Source organism: Strigops habroptila, chromosome 1, assembly GCF_004027225.2.
Source record: "Strigops habroptila isolate Jane chromosome 1, bStrHab1.2.pri, whole genome shotgun sequence".
NCBI classification, from domain to species: Eukaryota; Metazoa; Chordata; class Aves; order Psittaciformes; family Psittacidae; genus Strigops; species Strigops habroptila.
The window spans coordinates 84,448,655-84,472,532 of NC_044277.2; the positions used below are offsets into that span (position 1 = coordinate 84,448,655).

Consider the following 23,878-nt stretch of genomic DNA (forward strand, 5'->3'; position numbering starts at 1 on the left):
AACATGTCAATTTGCATCTCTCAGCCTTCCAATTCAAAACTAATGGAATTCCCAATTCTTAACTGGAAATATGTGTGTTTCACTAACAAGAATCTCCTTTGCAAAAGCACTTCCTAAAATGTAATCACGCAATAAAAAGTGTAAGTAAGTGATACAACTTCAAAAACTAATATAATTCGGCTATTTTCATGACTATTCTACTTCCAAAATTATTTAAAATTGCTCTGGAAAGTAGGGATGATAAAGGAACATTAAACTTTAAAAACCACAACACTGTCATACAAATATTTAAACAAATGCATAGACACTACGTATAACAACTTCATGGGTTTAATCAATTTTGTACAAAATTTGTCTCTGGAACATCGTAAGAACAAGAATTACACTGTAATTATATTTTGTTTGCTGTATCTTAGCAGAGGGGATACAATTTACTACTTTTCCAGAAAATAAACATTCTCAAAATCTGAAGCAGATAGATACTGATTTTAAAAAGCAGCACAATGATACCCCTTGTCTCACAGCAAGAGCCAAAACCACAAGCCTTTCTTTTTCTCCATTTCCTTTGAACCAGAGGGTGACATCACTATACTGATAAAGCTTACTTTTGTATTCTCTGTTGCCTAACTGCAATTCTTTACAAAACACCTTCAGAATAACAGCCGTAAAAACAGAAGGATAAGAAAGTATCTGAAAGGCTCAGTGACTTAATACTTTCAACCATGATAATAGATGGCTGAGACTGAGGGGAATTTCCATCCCAATACAAATGTATGAGTCATAAAATCAAAACCGATTCTGAGCAAGGTGGTCATGTTTTTCATTCCTTGAAGAAGTCTGTTCCTTTCAACTCTTCTGGTAGATAGTCCTGCTCTACAGGTTCCTTGTACATGGGGTTGTATTTATAGCCTTTGCCATAGCCCAAGTTCTTCATGAGCGTTGTTGGGGCATTTCTCAGGTGCAGTGGAACAGGAGGCAGAGGTCCCGTGTGCATTCTCAGACATTCTTTGACATTGCTATATGCCTTGTACACCTCTATAGACTTGGGCGCTCTGGCAAAGTACACTACACATTGTGCTAGAATCACCTGGAAACAAGAAAAGGGAAAATGTTAAATGTCTTCTTTTAAGCTGCTTGGGAAAAGGTTTGTTACTCAGGTTGTTTGTGTAGCATGACAGGGATTATGTTTTTAAATTGATCTCTGCCTGCTACTATAGTTTGAGCATTATTATTTAACAACACCACAGCTTTTAATGATTTTCACTACTGGAAAAGAATAGCAACTTTAGAGTATCAGAATATATTATTTTATTTATAACAAAGAAAAAAATGGACAGAGGAAAATGACATTAGTTAACATTTTAACAATAAATATGCAGTGAATTTTATTTCCAACTACAACATCTATTTCAAGAGCTACGACGTTCTCGTCAAAAAAGGGACATGCTGAATGATCAAGTAACTAAATTCACCTTGTCCCTGCAATCGCTGTTTCTTTTTATAACTACAGATAAGTTTTAGTTTGCAGTACTTTCAAATCAGTGAATTAATGAAGCCTTTACCTCACATTCTGGCATTCCAATAAAGTGACAGCCCTGATAAGCAGCAACTGCTTGTGTTAAAGCCAGAGGATCTGCCAGCCCTACAAAAAGGGATCAGACAAAAGTAGATTAAAGTCAGTTTAAAAGTCTCTCTTTTTTTTTTTTCCTTCTGTAAGATGGAAAGCTATCCATGCACATTTCAAAGTTTGTTTCTCAGATGCTGGAACTTCTGCGTAATACTTTGCAGTACATAAGATATACTCACTCCATCCACAGCCTTCCTTGTTCTTTCCACCCTCTCCCTCCTCGTCCAAAAAAAAAAGGTCTAAGTCATGAGTATGAGTTGCAGACTGAATCTGTCGCCACATGGTGGCAGCCTGAGCAGTAGCTACCCGTGTATAATTCACTTTTTGGAACGGAGAAAGAAATGGGGAAATACTGCTATATAGACATAACGTCCCTAGACCTCATAACTCTTCACCCTTGACATATGTGCTAAAAGTGTTGCTGCATCTGTTACTTTGGGTAAGCCGGTGTCAAGATGCCTTTACATCTAGGGAGCCAGTCTGAGGTTTGCAAGTTAGGGTAGGCATTCACCTTCCAGAGTCATTAAAAAAACCAGACATCCCTGAAATACACATACTCTGTGACACAAGTTTACTGGTGACCAGAGTAACAAATACCAGAGCTTAGAAGAATCCGTATTAATACATTGCCAAAACCTGACCTCAAAAATATTTTTTTCATGTGTAGGTCTGTACATACAAAGTTTTTGTTTGATATGGAGCATTTCAGCATTTTGTACCTATTTTTCATATAGCAGTTCTGGGGTGGTTTTATTTTTCAAAGCCAGTTTTTGAAAACCAGAAGCCAGACAGCTCTTCACTCAACATAATATTCCAACATGAAATACTGTGAATACTGACCTATATCTTCACTTGCAAACCTCACCAGCCTCCTTGCCACATAGAGTGGATCCTCACCACCTTCAAGCATTCGAGCAAGCCAGTAAAGGGAAGCATTTTCATCTGAGCCTCTCATAGACTTATGCAGGGCAGAGATGCAATTGTAATGTTCTTCTCCTATTTAGAATGGGAGAGAAGTCATACAGAAAACTGTTAGGAGGAAACGCATTTAAGGGAACAGAATATATTTTACTAGATTACAAGAGGAAAACATAACCTTCAAGTTCTTTTTATGTATACATAATTATGGCATTCATTTAATGTTTTCGACACCTTCGTGCTTTGCCACATGGATCATTCCACTAACTACATAAGCATAACAAAGTAACTGCAGATGAAAAGGAGGGTGTTTTTTTTAAACATTGCAAGGAAAACAATTTGTTTTTAGTACCCTGGCAAACCTTCCTTCAAGTATTTTAAGCAGTTAAGAAGACTGTATAAATATCTCCTAACTGACAAAGAGTAAAGTATGAGCACATACAAACCACTGACCATTGCTTTTGGACACGGCACACAGCTCTAAGAAGACAACAGAAGAATCGAAGAAATCCAGTACTATATACCAGTGGTATTTTAGAAAAACTAATTTCATATCAACTAAAACTCAAAAATAAAGAGTGCAGTAAATCAAGCATGGGTTTGCTGTATTATACAGGGAAAACATGAAATGTTGCTGCAGATATACAATGATGGCACACTACACAATCTGGAGGATCAGGACTGCAGCACATAATCCTGGCAAACCCCTAAGACACATCGAGTTCAATTGTGGGCACCTGCCCTACTGGAAGGGTCCTGGAAACTGTAAGCAGCTGAAACAAACCAACCCTGAAATGCCAGACTGCTAATAGGGAGTGGGAAGACTGAACGGATTACAGGGAATATATATTTTATTTTTTACATTAAAGTTTAATATACAATCAGATATGGACTCCAAGGAGAAACAAAGCCATTTCACAGATCTTATAGGGCTACAGTTAATAGAGGGTCAACATCACAAATACTGAATGAGACCCTTCCTGCTTGCAATTTTTCTCTCTTCAGCTGGTTTTGATTCTTATGCATTTCTCTTAATCAAACTTGTAAGAGTATTTTGCTGCAATATTGTGAAACTTTCCACATAATCTTCCCTTTTTATTTTTTTAAAGTGCCTGGCATTCCTTGGCTCACAGCTAAGCGTGTCTTATAAAGGCAACTGGCTGCATGCACAGCCATCTGTTAATATTTCTCTTCTTCCTACGGCTAAAAGGATTTACAGCCTGAGGGCCGAATCAGAACACATCACTGTCACTTGTAAACCCTGCAAAATAAAAGGCTGCATGTATGAGTTTGAAAACCAAAGCCCAGATACCACTGCAACTGCTCCTTTGATACCCAGCAAGACCTCCACTTCCCAGGTCAGAAACTGGGTCCATCTTCCTGCGTCACTGTCCATGCTGCAGTGTGGTTCTGCGGGGAATTCAACACACGCGCTGCTGGTGTATGCAGGTTGGCAGGCAGCTATTTTTTGCTAGGACTCCACACAAAGAGCCCTGTGGTATGCAGTCATTACTCGTGCCAACACAAACAGCATGTCTGTGCTCCGTCATAACACTTGAGTTAGTAGCAATAAACCCAAGCAGCTGAACTCACATCGTCCTGTTGGAAGAGGCGTCTCTTGGTCTCTTAAAAGTAAGGAAGATGGCCTTTAAATATCTCTAGAAGTTGCACTCACCTAGAGTTTTTTTACTGGAGTACTTTTATACACTGTTTGGGCTATTGTAAAGTGTCATATTTGGGGATACCAGCTGAAGAGGCTGAAGGAATCCAGCAGATAGATTGGGTCTAGAGATATATACCTGCAAGAGACTTCAGAGTATGTAGGCCGATAAAGGGAACAGCTTTCTCCCTTTATCTCCTTCCTCACAAAACTAATGCTGGTGACCAAGCCATCAACATAATGACAATACTTACACACTAGAGTAGGATTTCAGAAAAACTGCAACTGCACTTTAAATGCAGTTTCAATCAAAGGCAAAAAACAGTTACATGCATTGGACAAAGATGTTTTATGTTTCTTTTTTAAAGGTACAGTTTACATATATTCTATGAGAGACACCAGAAGCAGTTAAAAAAAGAAAGTAGAACTTTTTATAGACCTTTACTTATTAGCTCTGTCTCTCAGGCTGGTTAGCCAACATAGGGATTTTGGCCTTATTGATTCAGTTGAGAGACACACATGCAAACTTATCTATATCATTGCTGTTCTGCACCCCAGATACCTCTTGAAATCAAAACTCTAACGAGTTTTTGGACTCAAAATGCATTTTCTCTATGCAGGTTCCACAAAGGCAAATACCCTTCTAAAGAGAAACAAGACACTACACAAGAGGCTTTGTGGAGCACAGGATTTTCTTGTGTGTAATGCATACAGATGCATAAATCTTGTTGATTTATTCCCCTAAATTGCTTTATGCACTCACGAAGACTTTTCCACTTAATTTAAGATATTGATTTATCTAAAGTCTTACTGGTAGAAGATGGGGAAAAGGCATCATTCACTGACCATAATTAATATCTTGACTCCTTAAGCAATCCCTATTTATCAGGTAGTGGGCAAAAGTAAAATCACATCCCCATCTCACATTATTTTCTATCTTCGCCAAAAGTAAACATCAACTGCTCATCAATAAAGGACAGAAGAAAGCCTTGGAATAAAGACTACAGCAACAACATGGATAAAAAGACTTCTCCAGCAGAAAACAATAAAGCTGGCAAAAAAATATCATGGCGCGAGACACCTTGTCTTTCCTCCTCCATAGAAAGGAAGCAACAACCATGATCCAGGTTACAGAAAAATTAACCTCACCTTAACACATTCCCAGTCTTTACCATAACTGGTAGTTATGTTACCATAAGTGGTAACAGTATGTTTACCATAACTGAAGTTATGTTACCGCATAGACAGTGAGACAAAGTCCTTCAATTATTTTGATATTTATCTTTGGTATTTGCTATTAAATCACTGTTAGCAGAGAGACACAATACATAAGAGGAAGAAGAGACAACATAACTCTATCTTAAAAACATATTTGCTGTCCATTTGCAGTTAAACTTTAATTAATTTGATTGCTGCATAACTTTCTCCAAAAATCAAAATTTTAAAAACTGCAATTCAAAGCTAAAATATGACTAAAGAGTTTGTTTCCTCTCTCACTGCAAGGGCTGCAGGCAGCTGCTGGCAGTGAAATTTGACTAGAGCTGTTTCTTTGTCCTTTCAGCTAAAATGCATAATTATCTGTGCAAAGATCTTGCCTTTAGGTGTTTGCATGCAGATCAGAACAATAGCCTATTGGCTGGATTATGAATAATTTCCTTCCCAGACTACTTGGTGAAAGTACATAAAAGAATGCCCAGCTACACATATCTGGCAACTTTTGAAGACGGTTACCAAAAATAAATAATTATATGAAATCAAAATTCCATATTTACACAACTCTGACTAAACACTAATCAATTATTAGGTGCTTTCTACATGAACACATTACACTCCGATGTATGCTGCTGCTATCACGATTAGACAGCACCATGTTCCTCTGGTTTTTTAAGGCTGAAACACTTTTTAGAGGACTGTAGATTCTACCACCACAACTGTGATTTAGCTAAAACATGCTACAAAGATATCTTTATTTATGTAGTAGCCTCTATCCACAAGCCCTTTGTACATGAAAGAACAAACAGCAATCTCTACTATGGACAAAAGCAGTCAGCCAAGATATGACTACTTCACGAAAGAGAGGAATTTTGTAAAAGGCATGTACTTGGGCAACCTGCTACTCTGCCAGTATCTGTGGCAAGCTCTCTGGCATTCATACAATCAAGAAAAACAGAATTTTAACCGCTCCCACCCCTCTCTGAAAATCTCTGCCAAAAAAAACCAACCAAAACAAAAAACCACTACACAGAGCTCGAAGGATTTCTGTTACAGAGAAAGGACTGCCACATGCTACCTAGACTTGATATAAGCCTCAGGAAGAGGCACTCTGTCCTATCTCTAGCAGAGAATTCTGTGTGACAGCAGCCACAAGGCGACAGCAAGTGCACAAGGGACCTGCACTGCGCATGATGGGACTCGCACCAGCAAACCGGTCAGATTTTCCGCTTCCTCCTAATCATGAATTCTTCCTGCCACAGACCCCATAAAATTTTTCCTCTCCCTCCCCCTGCCTACTCTTGACTTCTCAGCTGCCATCTTATCAGTATCTGCCCAGCTGACTTTCCTGACAATGAGCCATCATTTCCTCTTTGTAGCAAGAGGGCTGCAAGCAGGCATATGTGTTACAATCAACCTTGAGAAATCTCTTAGCAGATTTTGAGTAGTGACAGTTAACTGAGCGTATCGGACACAGTGGCAGAACAAAAGTCAATCAGTTCTCCAAATACTGCTCGGCATAATCATTTGATACTACAGTGCATGGTGATTCAGGTATTGCTGAAGAACTAGCATATGCATTCAAGGGGACTCACCTAATCTCTAAAATTCACTCTCTGATTTTTAACACTCTCAGATAAAATAGCATAGCGACCAACTACTGCGATGCCTCACATTACCGAGTCACTAATGCAGCAAGAGTGGTTATCACATTAGGAAGCCTTAAATGCAATTACACTTATGTGACCTGCCCTAAGCAAGCTACAAAATTCATCATCTTAAAAAGCAACTCTAAAAATAAAGCAAACTGTTCGGGTTTTCACATAGCATTGTTGCAAATGTAAGCACTTCCAAGACTTTCAAAGTGCAATGGAAGATTTCCAACCCTCCAAAACCAAATCACCTCATCTAATTACTTCTTCCTCTTTGCACTGCAACCCTCAAAGACAATATTCTAATAACCTTAAAGAACAAATAATTTCACATGCAACCGCTTGCTGAGCAGCAAAGGTCTTTCAGCTGACCCACGCTTCCTAAACAGTAAAAGGAAACCCTTTTCAGAAGGAATTTCTGGGTGAGCCTGCTACACCATAAAGGAAAACTAATTGTTAAGCCAAATTTCAGTACAACCACTGTTTCACCAGAGGAGTTGGTATGAAAGGGGGAGAAGAAACAGAAATTATAGAGGCTATCAGCTCTTGAGAACGCTGCGCCGCAGAAACTGTATCAGGCACTCACCTGCTCGGTCATACAAGATGTGAGATCGCTGTAGCCCTTCCTTTACATGCTCTTCTGTTATCAGAATGCCATCTGCAGAACCACCTTTGGGAATATTCAAAGGAGTGGTCTTCCCCACTGCTAATCTGGCCTGAACTGCTAACTGGAGTCCATTCAGTCCAGTCCTTGCATCACCATCACAAAGGTAGGCTAGGGTTTTTAGAGCTTTCTCCTCTATGCACACTGGGAATCTGCAACAAAATAAGCACATAGTGTTATCAAATTCCTTGAAAATCAGGAAGCAACACTGACCTCTCAGCACTACAGACAGGCACCAGATTTCTCTATATGCAATGAAAGAAGCTAACAAGAAAGCAAAGGCTGTTTTTAAAAACCTGGCAGGCACTACACACAGATATCCTGCTAATAATACTTCCATCAGCAGGGAACAAAACCAAACAATGCTGCACCCTGACCAAACACTCTGGATACACCAGCAGGACAGAGTGAAATGAAGGCTTCACCTGCAAGGACTAAACTCTTTGGTTGCTGTTTCCAGAGAATACCATGTGCTTGAGGCCTCCACACACTGATAGCCACAACTGCACTCAGCAACTGCAAGTGGAAAGGAAGAGTTGAGTGCGCTAAAGGTCAGGTACTGTGCTTCCAAGAAACTAAGAAGTCTTCTGTCCCAAACAAAGTTGAGGACTCGGAGCATATTTGCCATTTATTTGCCAATTAGAAGCTGGGCAAGAAAGTCGAGTTATATTCCTGTCTCTTCAGTTTCAATCTAGGACTCTCCAAAACTAACACTGAACACCCACTGGATGCCAATGTTCAATGTTGGTACTTGTAACTGGCGATACTTGGAGACAAAAACATAAACAAGCCAAAAGGATACCATGGGATCCATCACTCACTTGAGCTTAAGGAATGGAAAACTACCACTACAGGATAATAAATCCTTCTTCCAGTTCCTCATCTCCAAACCCTCAAAAGAGTATGTGCCAAGAACCAACATGAAATGTATGATGAAGTACCCAGACAACCTGTACAACACTTCAGTGTTTGAACCAATGACAAAAGAGTGTAAGCAATATCAGAGAGTAAATAGAAGGAAGTCCAAGCAAGGAGAACCTGTATGATGAAAGATTTAAGAATAAACAAGCAGAACATGAGATAAAGTACCCAATGTTTCTTTTTCAAATATAAATCACTACTTTCTTACTTTCTCAGTGCAATTATTCTCACATATTCACTCCTCAACAGACTGCAACACTTTTACAGGCAAATACAGTTCTACACCTGAAATACTGCAGTATGATACGCATTGTTCACTACCTTACGGCATTGTTTTTGAATGTTGCCTCTCATCTCAGCAACTCTATTTCCTGCAAGGAAATTCGATGGATGTTCCAAAAAGGGAAGAATTTTCAGAAAGATACTGAACAGTGAACACCCAAAGGAGGCCCATCTTCAACACTCTGATTTACAAACCAGTGAATTCAAAACCTGTCATTACTTGCAATACAGCCACTAATAAGGTGAACTGCATGATATCTGCGCTTGCCAACAGGAAACTGGGGATCCTTTCATTTCCCTCTTCTGATAGCGCCTTCTGTGCTATCTAACTTCAAATACATTAATCCACCATCCAGTTTACTGTTCAACTTGAATTAGAGATACCACTCCTGAGGGCAGCACTTGAATGATAAAAATAAAAAAACAAGTAAAGAAGAATTTTATTTCCTCCATCACTAACACAGTACACGTGTAGTGTATCAGTGTAGAGCTGGTACAGTTTGTGCTATTACTGAGTGTAAAACTGCAGAAAGCACAAGCAAAGTTTCAGCAATATAAAGCATATTCAACATTGACTTTTCCTTACTTCTCTTCTTCACAAGTATGTTTCTTCCTTTCACATTCCCCCATCTTTCAGCTTAATTTGCTGTAGGCTTTAAAAGGCACAATTTGATGGCAGTGAAGGTGGTGAAAATATAACAAAAAGCACATCTTACGCTAATGAAATCAAGCAACTAATACAAAAACTGTCAAAGCAGCTTTATGAGCATGATGACATACATAGACATACCATATAAAGTAGGTAACACCTGCTAGTTCTAGTTTAGCTTTCCAGCAAGAAGAGGCCACAGCAGGATGAAACAGAAGCCAGGTGACCTAACCTTATCAGGGACCTGCGGCAATGGTGGAAAATCAGGATAAGAAAAAGCCACCAAGAAAATATAAGGAAAGACATTTGGGTAGAGTACACTTTCCTTTTGATAACTGCTGCACGCGCATGGAGTGCAGAGATGATGAAACCTATTGAGTCACTCAGTGATGGCTGCATTCTCTTCGAGCATGGAAGATGCCTGGAGAGACTAGAGAAGATTCACCCTCACCTATTCCTCAAGGTAAGAGAAGAGACCACAAAGAATCATCCTCTTCAAAATCTCATCTAGATCAGCCATCATATCAGACAAGTGATGTGATACTTCAGTGATAAACTGAAGCCAAGCAGCACATTCACAACTTCATACTACACTTCCACGGTTTGGGATGGGAGACTCACATGTGAAATCAAATCCAAAATTCAATGTACACATCTCTTGTGCCTTCTGGCTAGATCTCTGCATCATTTTTAAAGTGGACATGCCGCTTTCCAACTCTGGAACAAAGGTTAGCACAGTGAACAACCAGTTCAACTGTAACTGGTGACTTTCATTAATTCCCCAGGACAACATGAACAGTTACCTGTCTGCATTTAATGAAAGCTCTGCTTCTTAGAGCCAGAGAGGTGAAGGGGTAAAAGACAAGACACAGCTGCTCCTGCAGAGTAGTAGGTGGAGGGGGAATGAAGGAACAGAAATGGTATGTACACTGAAGCAAGGAATTAATAAAGAGCTCAAAACCAGAACCACAGCAAGGGACAGGATGGCTTATAAAAAGACAAACTCACCAGCAACAGTATGTATTAACTACAGACCAGAATCCGATAGTGGCAGGAAAGCCAAGAAAGACTTAACACACAACAGCAACAAACGCTCCTAATTCTGAACCTCATTTTTATTTTTAAACGGTTGGCTCCCATGTTAGCCATTGGAGTGGGGCCCTCTCTCTCCATGGATAGATTTCTGAAACTGTGCTAGTCTGACAGTCTGCCTGCCAGACTTCTTTCAGTTTGATGAAGCACCGCACTGGGCTCTTTAAATCATCCATAGCTAACGGAGGGTTACAGATACTGAGACTCTAGCGAAACCCAAACCCAAACAACTGCAGCTGAAACTATGCCTTGTACTTTAATCCTGTACAGAAAGGAAAGTCTCCGAACCCCAGTTAGGGTGTAGCCACAACCACAGCTGTGTCATTACATTAAGGCTGACATGCAGTACTGGCCTCTCTTCTAAAATTCACATTACCGCAATATGTAAAAGCTACAAATGAGTAAACCATGAGGCAGTGTACCCTAAAAATAAAAAGGGAATAGCTTTCTTTCCCTGCCCTGACCGCAGTGTTCAGGTTAGCAATTCTTATGGCTTCCATTCCGTGATAAAGCTAAAGGACAAACTCAATTCCCTCTCACTTATTTCATACAGACCACCCACCCAATTACCACATCAACACACTAAATTACTAGAAGTACAGGCAAGCAACAACATCAAGTGTAATAACTTGCACCAAAGTAGCACAGTACCAAGCATTATTCTTATTTGCCAGCTAGCCATTTCAGAAGGCAGATAACATCCTTTACAGACAAATCTGGACCTTGCTTTCTCTAGAACTCTCCCAAATGTTTAACGTGGCTTGGGCAACAAGGAGCTGAGAAAAAAAAGTCTCTCTTAAAACAATCTATTAACACCTCACAGCAACAGCCCCCTCTCCCCACAGCATACCATAAAATATACCACAGGACTCATCCTGCAGCTAAAGAACAGTAGACTCCTTCCTGATCTTATAAAAAAAAAAAGTATTCTCAGGAAACAACAAACTTTCGTCAGGCACTTCCAAATTAAATTAAGAGGGGATGCCCCATCCACCACTTAATAATAACTTGATGCTTTTACAACCACTAGCAAGAAGTAACACACATTAGAACATGAAAAATAAACAGTTAGAGGCTTCCTCAGCAAATCTTCAGCAGCAGAACAGATTTAAATATCCTAGGAGGGTGAGTCAGGAGCTACAGATCCAAGTATACAACTCTCTCCTAATCCAGACAGTGAGATTATGTTTTGGATGGAGAAAGCCAGTGCTTTGAATTCTCTCTCTCCTGTCACCCCCCGCCCCTGCCATATGCTGCCACTTTTTTTCTTTACTATCAGAAGTGGCTAGGGTTTCTCTTCCCACCCCCCAACTGCTTCATTCTCTCCCTGGCAGGCAGTCAATTCCTCAGGCTGTGTGCATTAACACCCTGCAGCCCATAAAGTACTCACTCTGAGCTCTCACTGCTGCTGCCAGTTGCAGAGCTGCTGTGCTGGTCACCCTGGCCCAAAACCTGGACCCCTAAGGACCTGACAGCCCGCATCAGAATCGCCTCCATCGCTTCAACTGAGAGCTTCTCCAGGACAATCACCCGGCATCGACTCAGAAGAGCAGCGTTGACTTGGAAAGAAGGGTTTTCAGTGGTTGCTCCTATCAGAGTCACCGTCCCACACTCAACGTGAGGAAGGAAAGTGTCCTGAGGATGGGAGGGAAGCAGAAAAAGCTGATGTCCATCAATGAGAATCTGAAACATACCATGTGAGTAGGCTGCATTTTTTGTGTCTTGATTCTTTGGGTTCCCTGTTGGTATGACAAATAACCTCACTGACAAGGCAGCTCATCTGCTCAGCTATCTAAATGATTTAATTTCATACACACAGCACATTATGGGCTGTTCACTTTAATAACTCACACTTGTACTGAGAATGACTCTACCAGAAACAGCATAAAAATCTGCAAATTTTTAGTTTATTTTTGTGACTTTGGTTTATTGCTTGGCAAACAAGATATCGTGAAATTGTCTTATTACATATAACAAATAATAGGGCTACTTCACCTTTAGGGCTACAATTCCCTACGTAATTCTACAGCATGGCTCAGGAAACTATAGGAAGATTGCAGTATAGTTCAATATAAAAACTGTAACTTGTAGTACAGAATTCAAGCTTTCTGTGGTATGACTAAGGAAAACTTATACCTAGGAAAGGAAAAAGGAAAAAACCAAACACCCAAGTGATGGCTGCAGCAATGTGTTATCCTGAAGTACCATGCCATGCCTTATTTTTCTCTTCTCACAGAGAAGGGACAACATTAAAACACATACCCACCCCATGCACATTCACATTCCATACCTTTTTAAAGGTAATGCAAAGTGCTACCCCCACAGTGGAGGCTGAAATGAAGAGGTGTGTAGAAAGCATTACTAACATGACTTTGCAGAAATAAAGTTTCAGAAAAACTTCATATAAAGCTTGGCATGTAAGTCAACTATAAGTATACCTCAGCCTTTCATGTAAATCTTTGAATCACAATAATTAAACATAGATTGGGAGTTAGTTATGAAATTTCATTTTTATGTTTCTCCCTAATTCATCTACTAAAATACTTAACATTAAAATCAAAAGCCCAAAGTAAGCTACCGTATTAAGCTAAAGGGGGAAAATTTTACAGAAGTGCTGGCAAAGGCTTTTTTCAAAAAGCAGTGTAGTACAATACCTGCTGAGATTTATTGAAACGATGGATCTCATCAATAAAGAGTATGGTTTTTCTTTTGAAGAGTCTTTTTTCATTCTGAGCTTGGCTGATGACATCTCGAACATCATTTGTCTTGGCACTGGTGGCCGACAGTGTCACAAACCTTGTGCCGTTCTTTTTGCTGCTGTTGGCTATGATGTGTGCCAGTGTAGTCTGAAACAGCAATAGGACAAAGCTTTATAAAATCTTTTTGGTCACAGAAAGTACTCATTTGAAGGAAGTATGTAAAGAACAAAGCTACATATTCTGGACATAAGGGATAGTGTTGACAGCTTATAAAGTATTTTAGTTCATGCCATTCTAGAACACAGAAGACTTAAAAACTTCCTGCTAGAGGTAGCTGCCAATTCCACTGCTGCATTTCTAATGCTTGCACTTTTACGTACCAGACCTATTCAGTCTCAATACTGAAAAGGCCAGCAATGACAGCTGTCTCCTTTACCATGGAAGAAGAACTCTTTGCCAAATACATTTCTGTCACAGGAGATGGGCTGCCTGTAATTCACTGTGCAGATATTCTGTCTACAGAATATGTGAACAGATAAAGAGCTGGACTACACCAAGACACCTGCAGAAGAGTTTACAGTGCAACCACATTTAAGAAATAAAAAGCCACAGTGTTGTTAACTAAAGCCTTTCCTATTTCTACTGCAGATAAAAATGAAATTAATCAGACAGCAGTTCTCTACAAAAGCATGAGAATGTAAGCACTGAAAAATTATATGCATACTTAAGAAAACATAACTCTTTAAAGAATCAACAGTAATCAAATTCTGGCCCAAGGAAGTAAAAGGCAGCCGACTTAACAAACCGTTGGCAGGCTTTAGTAAGCAGCTAGGTTGGTTTTCTTTCCTTAAAGATAAATTTTGCAAATCAGAATTTATTTATAAAGAATTTCACTAGGTCCACCAAAGCACAGAAGCAACCCTCGGTACTACCTCCCAGGCAGGTTTACTACACCCAGACACATCACAGGCATAATTTATAGACTTTCCTTCACAACCTGAGTAAAGGCAGGTGCATCTGCATGTCCCAAGCAGAGTGCATCTCCATTGGAAAGTACTGCTAGAGAAAAACAGGCCATTTTGCCACTGAGCTCACTCTAAACGAGCCGCCCTGGAAGACTGAAGACAGGAGAGCCTCAGAAGATGAGGAGAGGGACAGGTGCTGACAAACCACTTCAGAAGATATTCCAAGTACTGAGGTTAAAGCAGCAGGTGCTGCTAACCTGATCCTCTTGCAGGGAGGCTGCAGAAGCAACCACCTACTACATAGCTACCAGTGGTGTTTGCAGCACTGCTGTGTCTCTTTAATGGATCTCCTCATCCCTGGAATGGCAACCAGCCCAAGATGGGAAAAAGGAGGCTAAGGGGGAGGATGTGTCACTATTTATTCTTGCTTTAGTTTTAGTAAGGGCTTCCTGATTGTGTTCAGAACAGGTGCCATTTCACATCCCAATACAAGACTCACACCCTGTGTCAGATCCTCTCTTATCCCCTGGAGCTCAACCAACCAGTCCTTCCCCTCCTTATATTGCTAGGAAGACAAGACTGGAAAGACATGTTGCATTTGCAGCAAAGCCTGCAGAAATCAGGAAGATGTGGGAAAGCAAAAACCATAAGTGAAATTATTTTTGAAACTAAGCTATCAAAATAAAACCAAAGTTGGTGTTTTTCTTACAAAAGGGACTTGATTCAGAACGTACCCCTGCCTGAAAAATCACTGAAAGCACGGAAACCCCCAATATATCAAATCTGAGGATGAAAAGGGAAAAATGTACCTCTTAGTTCTCTAAAAGTGGTGGTGAATAATAAAGTGGCTATTCTTGTAGCTCCAGCTGAACCGGTAGCTCATACTGCATCCCAGCCCTCACTCACCAAGTCACAAATAGATTTATTGTTTCAAAAAGGCAGCCAGGAATTGTTTTTAAACATATGCAGAGAAGTCCATATTTCTACTCCTAATTTAAGGGGAAAAAAAAAAAAAATGCAAATAGATTTGTTTGAAAGTTACTATGAGACCAAAAATCTACTTGAAAACTGCTGCATAGCTCCCAACCAGCACGTACCTCTCCCACTCTGCCAACTTCTGAGTCAACAAAGGTTGTGATAACATACACTGCCTTTCAAAAGCAGTGCTCAACATGGACAGGCATGTTCATGACCTCTTCCTTCTGTTCTGCACAGTCGTTTAGCAAGTCAAACTGCCCATCACATACAGGTTGAACTTTCCCTATTCCTCTGAAAGCCTTTTATTTTCCATAGGCTCCATTTTTTTAATGCTGATTTTTCTCCTACCACCTCAAGCAAAATTCAGTAACATGCTACATTGTTTTCTCCCTTTCTGTTACTATCAAGTTACAACCTAGGGAACATAAAACCCAGTGGAGACTTAAGCAGGGTAGCCTAAGCACAAAGGCACTAGCACAGAAGAACCGCAACCCATAAGTTAAACCCCTAGTTTCTCTCCCTAAATTCAGGAGCATTGTATTTGAGGGATAAGAAGAAAACAGAAAATCTGATATAGAGTAAGGCCATTCTGAAATATGGAAACATATCCACCAAGAAACTCATGAACCATTACTCACCAATGAATTGAGCCTATAGTCACTTATTTCCAGATCCATTACACAAACTCTTTAACTACGAAAACTCTCCTCCACCATCCTGCAAACTTCTTCATGTCAGCCCGAATGAGAATATTCTTTCCGAAAGGCTGCAACTCTCCAAGATTTACAAAAACCCGCCAAACAAAAAATAGCAAAACAAAAACTCAGCTCACTCCCGGCAACTATGTTCCCAGTTCTTCCAGGTTTTGACACGAGTTATGGATGAAATAACAGTAACTCACAAAGTATGCTTGGCTCCACACACCTCCCGCTGTCAGAGCAGTAAGTCAATTGATTTGTTGTTGTGCTTAGTTGGATGTTTGTGCTAGGAGACAAGAATTTTCTGTGTATCCACAAGTTTCCTTGATTAAGCAACTTTGAGTGTAACATATTTCCCTATTCTCTGTGTTGCCACTCATCAGTGCAACCACACACCAATGGCTGGAGGAAAACAGTAAAAAGCAAGTATAAATTAAGTCTGTCCTACTGATTCTGATGTTCAACGACTAACATTAACTGTAAGGTGGTCTTCGCATTTTTGCATCTCTTTACCAGGCAATTAAACTGCATTAACTCACCAAAGACCCTTCCAGGAATAAAGAGTAGTATTGCCTAGCTCCCTTCAGAAAGTGGAACTGAAAAAATTGGGAAGAGATTAGCCTATATGGTCACATCACAGTCAAGAAGACTTCAGTCAAGAAGTTAACTGTGAAACCTGAGGTCATTCTTACCTCACTCTGGTGGAAGATCAGGTAGACCAGGTTTAGGGATCTATCTATGGTTGCCTGTTCATGGAGACTTTCCTTATTCATTCTTAAATTACATAAATTCAGCAAAACTGCTGTTGTAGATGTCAGTCACAGAAAATGCATGGTCTCTTAGCTTACACCTATACTGTGTTCAGCAGTCATGTCAGAGAGTTCCTGCAAGGTGCACAGGACAGCTTGAAGTCATTCTGGTCCAGCCTCACAGCCCTTTTCACCTCTCACAGCCTTTTCATGAGGAGTTGACATTCATAGCACACTTTACAGGAGCACACTGGTGCAAAAGCTGTCCTGGCACCTGGATGGGCCCTTCCAACATACATGCTTCTCCCAACAAGTCTGGAAGCTTGTACAGCGTGCTATGTTTAGGTGACCAAAGCAGAATTGACACAGATCTGCACTAGTGCATAGACTGCAGCGCAACATGGATTAGTCCTGAGCAGGATAATATAGTTGGCATCTATGCTTCCCCAGCAAGCAACTTTGCTGGTTTGTTCCAGAGCAAACCACAGTGTGAATTATGTTTGCGGCAGCGTTGACAAAAAACTGTCAGCCTATATGGCATCCTGCTTTTTTCTGCTGCCCTCTGACCATGACTTTCCCTGTGCTTTTCCCCTCTTCCTTTATTCTGGCCAGGATTTCTGTATCTTTATACATGGTGTTGCCTCTTCTCAACCTCAATCCTCCTTTTGAGGGCATTAGGGCCATACTGTGGCTGACAAGCAGTCACAAGAGGCTACTATCTATTTCACTGCCTTCAGTGAGACACCAACAGCACCAGCATCCTCAGATGTCAGCCAGGGGAGCAGTTCCCAGGATGCAGCTTAAAAAGCTGGGGTCTGTCCTACCCAACACTGCTGAGCTGACCTCAAGCTACCACACTGCATCACAGGAGATGAGCCATGCTGTGTCTGAAGGAAACTGTCAGGATAGCTGATGGACGTGGCCCAGGGACACTGTCTATAGAGATAAACACAATCAAATGTGGCAGCAGTTGGCATTTATATAAGGGCAGATGCTATTCTTACCCATCCTGTTTGGTTTCTCACACCCCAAATAGCCCACTGGGAGACTACTAGAGGAGTACGGTGTCACTGAACAACAGCAACAGCATGTGGTTTATCACACTTACAGAATCCAAGTCCGACCAAGCATAAACAGACGCAAGGTCACTGCATAATGTTTACTGAGATGGAGCAGTGCCTCCGCTTGCTGCATCTAGATTTGCCTCCTTATATTCTAACTGCTTTGTAAGTACAATTGTATTTTCTCTCACAGTTTTCTCCTCCTACAGAGCTACCCTAAGTAATTCTTGATTTAGACTGGCATAAGCAAAATCAAGCATACTGTATTCAAAGACTTCTCCCAGGTAACTGCAAAGACAAGCCCATTTTCAGAGCTGTTCTGGACTTTCACTCTATGCTACTGTAAAAGACGTCATGCATTCTCAGTTAAAAATCTCATGGTAATCAATCAAAGGAACTTACTATTTCAAATAGTTCAAATCAGGCTCCAAGCCACATGAGTAAGAGCAGATGAAATATACTCAAGTAATCAAGTAGCTATTTAGGTTATCTCTTGAATCAGCAAAATGGAAAACTGTGGAAGGAATGGATGATAAATATGCAAGAAACAAAATATATAAGTTGGACTTGCTGTCTGTGTTTCAACGTGTCATATAACAAATCTCCAATGACAAAAAAAAAACCAAAAAAAACCACCACAGAAAAGAAATACGAGGGAGTCCTAGAAATAAAATATAAACTCAGTGGAGACTTTATAGCAACTGCAGACCACCTACTGAGGGTTTTAATGTTGTGCGCTCATATCAACATGGCATATTTTACCTTAGTACTAGACTGCAGATATGGACCCCAGAAAAGCATGTGTGAATGTTCTTTGACTTATCTTTTGTAGGGTTTTGTAGGTTGCTGCCTACATTTTTTTTCTTGATAAACAGCAAATGTAAAAGGGTATGTTTACAGTCTTTAAATACAGAATGTTCAGGTTTATAAGGCTTAAACCATATCCGTGTCAGCAAAATTATTCAGTGCTCAAGTTTCGCTGTGTCCCCTCTGCTAACTCTTTACTAAAATTGGTGCCCCACGGCAGACAAACAAAAATCTAAATCCCTGTATTAAGGTGTCATAAATCACAGTACGGCTTACTCAGATTACACTAGGATTCATACAGGCTTTTAAAAATCTGCATAGTCAGGATGAACAAGGTAACTGTTTCTAAGTTAATAACCATGGCATCTCTTTGAGGCAGCGTTTCTTCTGGCCTGTGTCTGGTCAGCTTCTTAAAAGCAGAAAATATGTTCCTGTGTTCAACACTAAATAGTGACAAAAGTAAAAACAAAAACAGAGTCAAAATCTTTTCACCTAGAACACTTTGGCTTCCTAAGAAATTAGGATAACAAATTTAAAGTAAAGATCATGCTCCCTTAAAATAAGATGACTCAATACAGATGGAAACTCAGAAAAAAATAAACTTACACCAGAAGTACCCTGATTTTGTCTTTAAAATTTTGATTGTGCTTCCTTGAATATTCAAATGCAACTGAGGCTGAAATCAGTTTGGGCAGAGCAGTACAAAGCACATGTATTTTTACTCAGGTACTTGTGCTTTATTGCTTTCATGATAAAAATTCTCCAAAAGTATTCTTGACCTAAAATATGAAATACTGCATTTATAGCAGTTTAATGCTCAAGATTAATCTCTTCTTGTTTAGAAAACATCTGCTGAACTATTAGTTCTTATAAAGGTTCAGATTGATGAGTAATACATCGATTAATTTGAAATTTGGCCCCAAGGATTAATTCCATCTCCAGCTATTATATTTTTTTTTACCTAATCCTGCTCTACCCTTTTCAAAAGAAGGATCGGTTAGCACAGTACTTGGCTGTAGAAATGGAAGAAGACATAGATAGGCTGCAATAACCCGATTCCATGGGTAGCAAGATTGTGAAAAGGTTTAAGGAGTCTGTGACTATCTTATACAGCACTTCTGAATTTAGACCAACATACCTAATTATACTCTTATTTTAGCACCTACCCTGTAATATAAGGCTATTTTCTTTGATGGGCTTAACTTAGCATGTGAGATTTTTACATTTGAAGCTATGTAACATGCAATTATTTCTTAATATTTCTCCCACTGAAAAAGACTGCACTTAACAGAAGTTGGTTTTGATTATCAGTCCAACCACAGGTCCTGAGGCAGTGAGACTATTTCTTTCTCCCTCACAAGATCTTCCAACTTTCAAGCACTAAGTCATGTGAATCTTCCCATCAGAAGAGAAATAGGCTTCCCTTTCATCTGTCCATCCTCACAGGTTACTTCCTCATGAAATGCTTTCTTAGACACGTTATACACGTAACAGTAAGCGAATGAGACAGGCAGGCAATCACAGACTTCTTTTTCCATCTTTAGGGGGACTATGTCACCTTGCATGTTAAATCTGTAAGGACAGGAATTTAACAAATAACACTCAAGTAAAAGATAGAACTTTCAGCTATTTACGCAAGACAGACAATATGATTTACAGGACAGAAGGCCCGAGATGAAACTATACTCCAGCACCATCCTAGAAATACTGATAAGTATAGGTGAAAGGGAGACTTCAACTTTTGCAGTAAGAATTGCTGGTTCAGACAGTAATGGATAGTCTATCGAGAGCTAGCAGAAAGCATGTAGCTTCAAGACTGTTTGCTGAGAAGGAGTAACCTAGGAAGGAGATGAGCTACCCAACCAACACTTCAGTACTTGGAGAGAGAAAACGTAACCGATAAATCGTGGAAGTGTTCCTTGATGGGGCAAAAGGCACAGTCTTGATGCAAATCAGATGACTGAGGAGCAGTAGAATTTAAATTCTGTGAGAAGCAAGCTTACTAAATACAACTCCACATAAAGCATATGGGTGAGGAAGACAGATCATGAGAGAGTGAAACCTGTGTCATCACAGGCGTAAAACAGATCAGCTCTTATCCAAAATCACAAAAGGTTCCTAAAGAAGATGTAAACCACAAGCATAAGCTGTCACAAACTCATGAAAAAGCATTTCCATAGCCAAAAAATTATGAGTTCATCAGATCATAACTCAAAGACCACCAAATTCAGATTTGTTACCACTATACTTATAACAGCATTCTTCTCTAAGGAAAAAGGTCTCCAAGAAAGAGCAAGCACACACTGTTGACACACACAAAAAGAAACCAATGGTAGAAGAGTATCAACAAATATAGTGGCAAGCCCCTGAACATGTTATTCATTCAATCAGGTGGATTCCAATTTATTAAAGAATTCAATTCTACTTCTCTCTCTGGCCATCTTGCTTTCAACAATCCACCTCCCCTTTATCGAGTTTTTAGGAATAGCCCTTACCTCCCCTGACACCTCTCTTTCTGATATTACCTTGTTATTTTAAAGGAAGTGGCAATTATTAAAGCTCACCAGCTGTTCCTTTTCAGGTGTACATTATCTAGCCTAAACAACCTGTTTAGGTCATTGCTAACAATACTCATCTATCAATTATTCTCATATCCGCTCCTTATCAACTGTGACTACCTGGCATTATTATTAAATACCATACATAGTCTCTTTTTATCTTCAAGTGAGAATGCTGAGAAGAACAAGGTGCTGCTGTCCTCAACTTCTCTGCTATCATTAGTGTTAGTCATTCTCTTCCCCGTCCCAGATTTCCCACGCATGCTTTCGCATGTAGCATATATATACACAGTATGCAAAACTTAGCGCTGTGCACACATTAGACTGAGAGATAACCATGTACTTTGCTTGCTTAGCTTCCCCCCTGCCACCCCCAATCTGAAATACAGAGGAAAAGGACAAAATGAAGGGAAGATCTTTCGAGTGCTCCCTCCTGACCACACCTGAGGTATTTGGTCCTTCCTTCACTACAACTGTGGATCCCTTCGTTGCTGTCATTACAGTGCCTTTTGGGGTTCACCATTCTGCCCCTGCCATCTTAAAAAAGGCAGAACAAGATAGTACATCAGTCAGATCCTGCAAAGACCCATCAGTTTCAGAGCATGTGTGTGAAGATAGATGTGTGCCTGGTACTGCATGCATAGCCACAGCGCTAGCTTCCCTCCATACCACTGCCTTCTGTCAGGGGTCAGAATGTGTGTCTAAAGCAAAACCTGCTCTTGCAAACCGTGCTGTAGTAATCTGCTGGTATCTCATCCCATTTCCTAGATGTTTTACAGATCCTGTTTGTTGCTGTTTTTAAATTACCTAAAACACAGCTTGCATTTTAGGTAACGGTTTTGGAGTTTACAAAATCTTAGTTATCTGAAACCAACAGGAGCCTGTGTAAACAAAGTGCAAGCTACAGGGAGTGGGGCTGAAGCGGGGCTGAGCCACTTCTTTTTCATCCAGGAGGCAGGTTGTGTATTTTGTAATCTAAGTGAAAACTAATGGGCATCAGCTAATGTAAAGCCATTACAGAAGAAACCAAGAAGAGAGAGGGAAAAAAAGGGCGAGTTCGAAGATAAACAGGTCCCACTTTTTAACCTCATCAGCTTCGAGAGCCACATGGAACAGAGAAGGGCTTGAGCGTCCAACCCCACAACACGGGGCGCACCCGTGGCAGTCGCCGCTCGTCCGGGCAGAGGAAGCAGCGGCGGCAGGCCCCGGCGGCGCCACTCACCTTGCCGCAACCCGGTGGTCCCCAGAGGATGAGGGAGGGGATTTCGTGTGACTCCAGCAGGGACCGCAGCAGGGTCTGCGCTCCCAGCACCCGCTCCTGCCCCACGTACTCCCCCAGCGTGTCCGGCCGCAGCCGCTCGGCCAGAGGCTTCCCCTCCAGCTTCTGCGCCAGGCTCGCCCCGCACAGCGCCGGCCCGCTACCCGCCGAGCCTCCATCCTCCAGCTTCACTGCGGCGGCCTCCTCCCGCCCCGCTCCGCTCCTCCTGCCGGCAGCTCCGGGGCTCTGCCCGGCGCCGCGGCCCTTGTGAAAGAAGGACAAGACGGTGGCCGGGCGGGCCTCGTCCGGCTGCCCCTCCACCTGGCTGCCCGATGGGGCGGCAGTGATGCGCGGCCGCTTGCAGGGAGTCGACGAGCCCGGGTCCACCTCGCCCTCCCCAGCCTGCAAGCACGAGTCCAGGTGCGAGTTGATGTGCGCGCCGGGCAGCTCCCGCAGGCACACGGGGCACCGCACCAGCTGCTCCTCCTCAGCAACCTCCATTGGGAGCCGATACGCGGCGGGGCCGGGGCAGGAAGCGACGCCGCCAGCCCTCAGCGCCCGCAGCCCTTCGGGAGCTGTAGTCCGCCCGGCCTCGCTCCCGCCCCTAGCAGCGTGGAGAGGTGGGTGCCGTTTTCTCCCACCGCAGGCTTCGATGGGAGGAAGGGGACAGTGTCCTCACTGACAGAGGGGAGCCCGCCCCTCTGCCCCTATATTCCCAGGGCGTTCCTCTGCCAGTTCCTCGTAGTCAGATGCCCGTAAGCCCATAGCTGTGTCTGTAGCCCATGCTACTGGTTTGCCACCTTCACATATGATGCTGAAAAATCTATTTGGGATGTGCAGTATCCCTGTGTTCTGCAATTCCAGGGCAGTGCAGGGTTGTCACTGTGGCTTTCTGGTGTGCAGGTTTCCAGGCAGTGTGGTGCCTCAGTGGGGTTGTGTAGGCAAGCTTGGGGAAGGGGTGGGAGAAGAGTGTGGCCGCATTGGGCTGGTTCAAATGGGCTGAAGTGCAGTGGAACTACTTCAGGGTCACACTGATCAATGTTGTCAAGATCTGTGTATTTAGCGGTCCAGCAGGTCGTTCTTTTGTTGAAATATGTGAAAACTTCATTCTCAGTTGAAGACCTACCAATAAATTTTGTTTTGTTTTCATAAAGAAAATACATCTCTTGTATTGCACAGAATGCAGAGCAGGTTGTATTTGAAAGAAAAGCATAGTAAGTGGTACCATTTGCATCCTTATTTACCACCTGAACATGACCCACTGGCAATTCTTTCCACATTACATCTTGTTTTCTTTCTTAAACTATATATTTAGATTTAATTATACACTGTGACATCATTGTTTCCAGCTTGTAAAACTCAGGTCAGTCTAATGTCAAGATGTATTAGGAGGTAAACAAGTTTGGCTACTGGCTAACGGTACTTGTC

At 41.4% G+C, this 23,878-nt stretch overlaps 1 protein-coding gene across 2 annotated transcripts; it reads right to left on the bottom strand.

The window, feature by feature from the left end:
- Positions 1 to 314: 314 nt before the first annotated feature.
- On the bottom strand, positions 315 to 22,979 carry WRNIP1 (WRN helicase interacting protein 1). Of its 2 annotated transcripts, XM_030480932.1 has the most exons (7): positions 22,415 to 22,979; positions 13,332 to 13,523; positions 12,068 to 12,312; positions 7,656 to 7,885; positions 2,468 to 2,623; positions 1,563 to 1,642; positions 315 to 1,087 (listed from the first exon to the last, which is right to left on the bottom strand). In XM_030480932.1, exons 1-7 carry the CDS (start codon positions 22,949 to 22,951, stop codon positions 821 to 823), a joined length of 1,707 nt encoding a protein of 568 aa, XP_030336792.1. In that variant the 5' UTR covers positions 22,952 to 22,979; the 3' UTR covers positions 315 to 820. The 2 variants fall into 2 exon arrangements, with proteins under 2 accessions (XP_030336792.1, XP_030336802.1); XM_030480942.1 differs by lacking the exon at positions 1,563 to 1,642 and having other exon boundaries at positions 22,415 to 22,964.
- Positions 22,980 to 23,878: the final 899 nt, after the last annotated feature.

Coding starts and splice junctions, on each gene's coding strand:
- WRNIP1 (XM_030480932.1), bottom strand. CDS start 22,951: ATGGAGGTTGCTGAGGAGGAGCAGCTGGTGCGGTGCCCCGTGTGCCTG. Junction 2,624..7,655: donor CATCTTGTATGACCGAGCAG/GTGAGTGCCTGA, acceptor CATTCTAAATAG/GAGAAGAACATTACAATTGC. Junction 1,088..1,562: donor TTGGAATGCCAGAATGTGAG/GTAAAGGCTTCA, acceptor TCTTGTTTCCAG/GTGATTCTAGCACAATGTGT.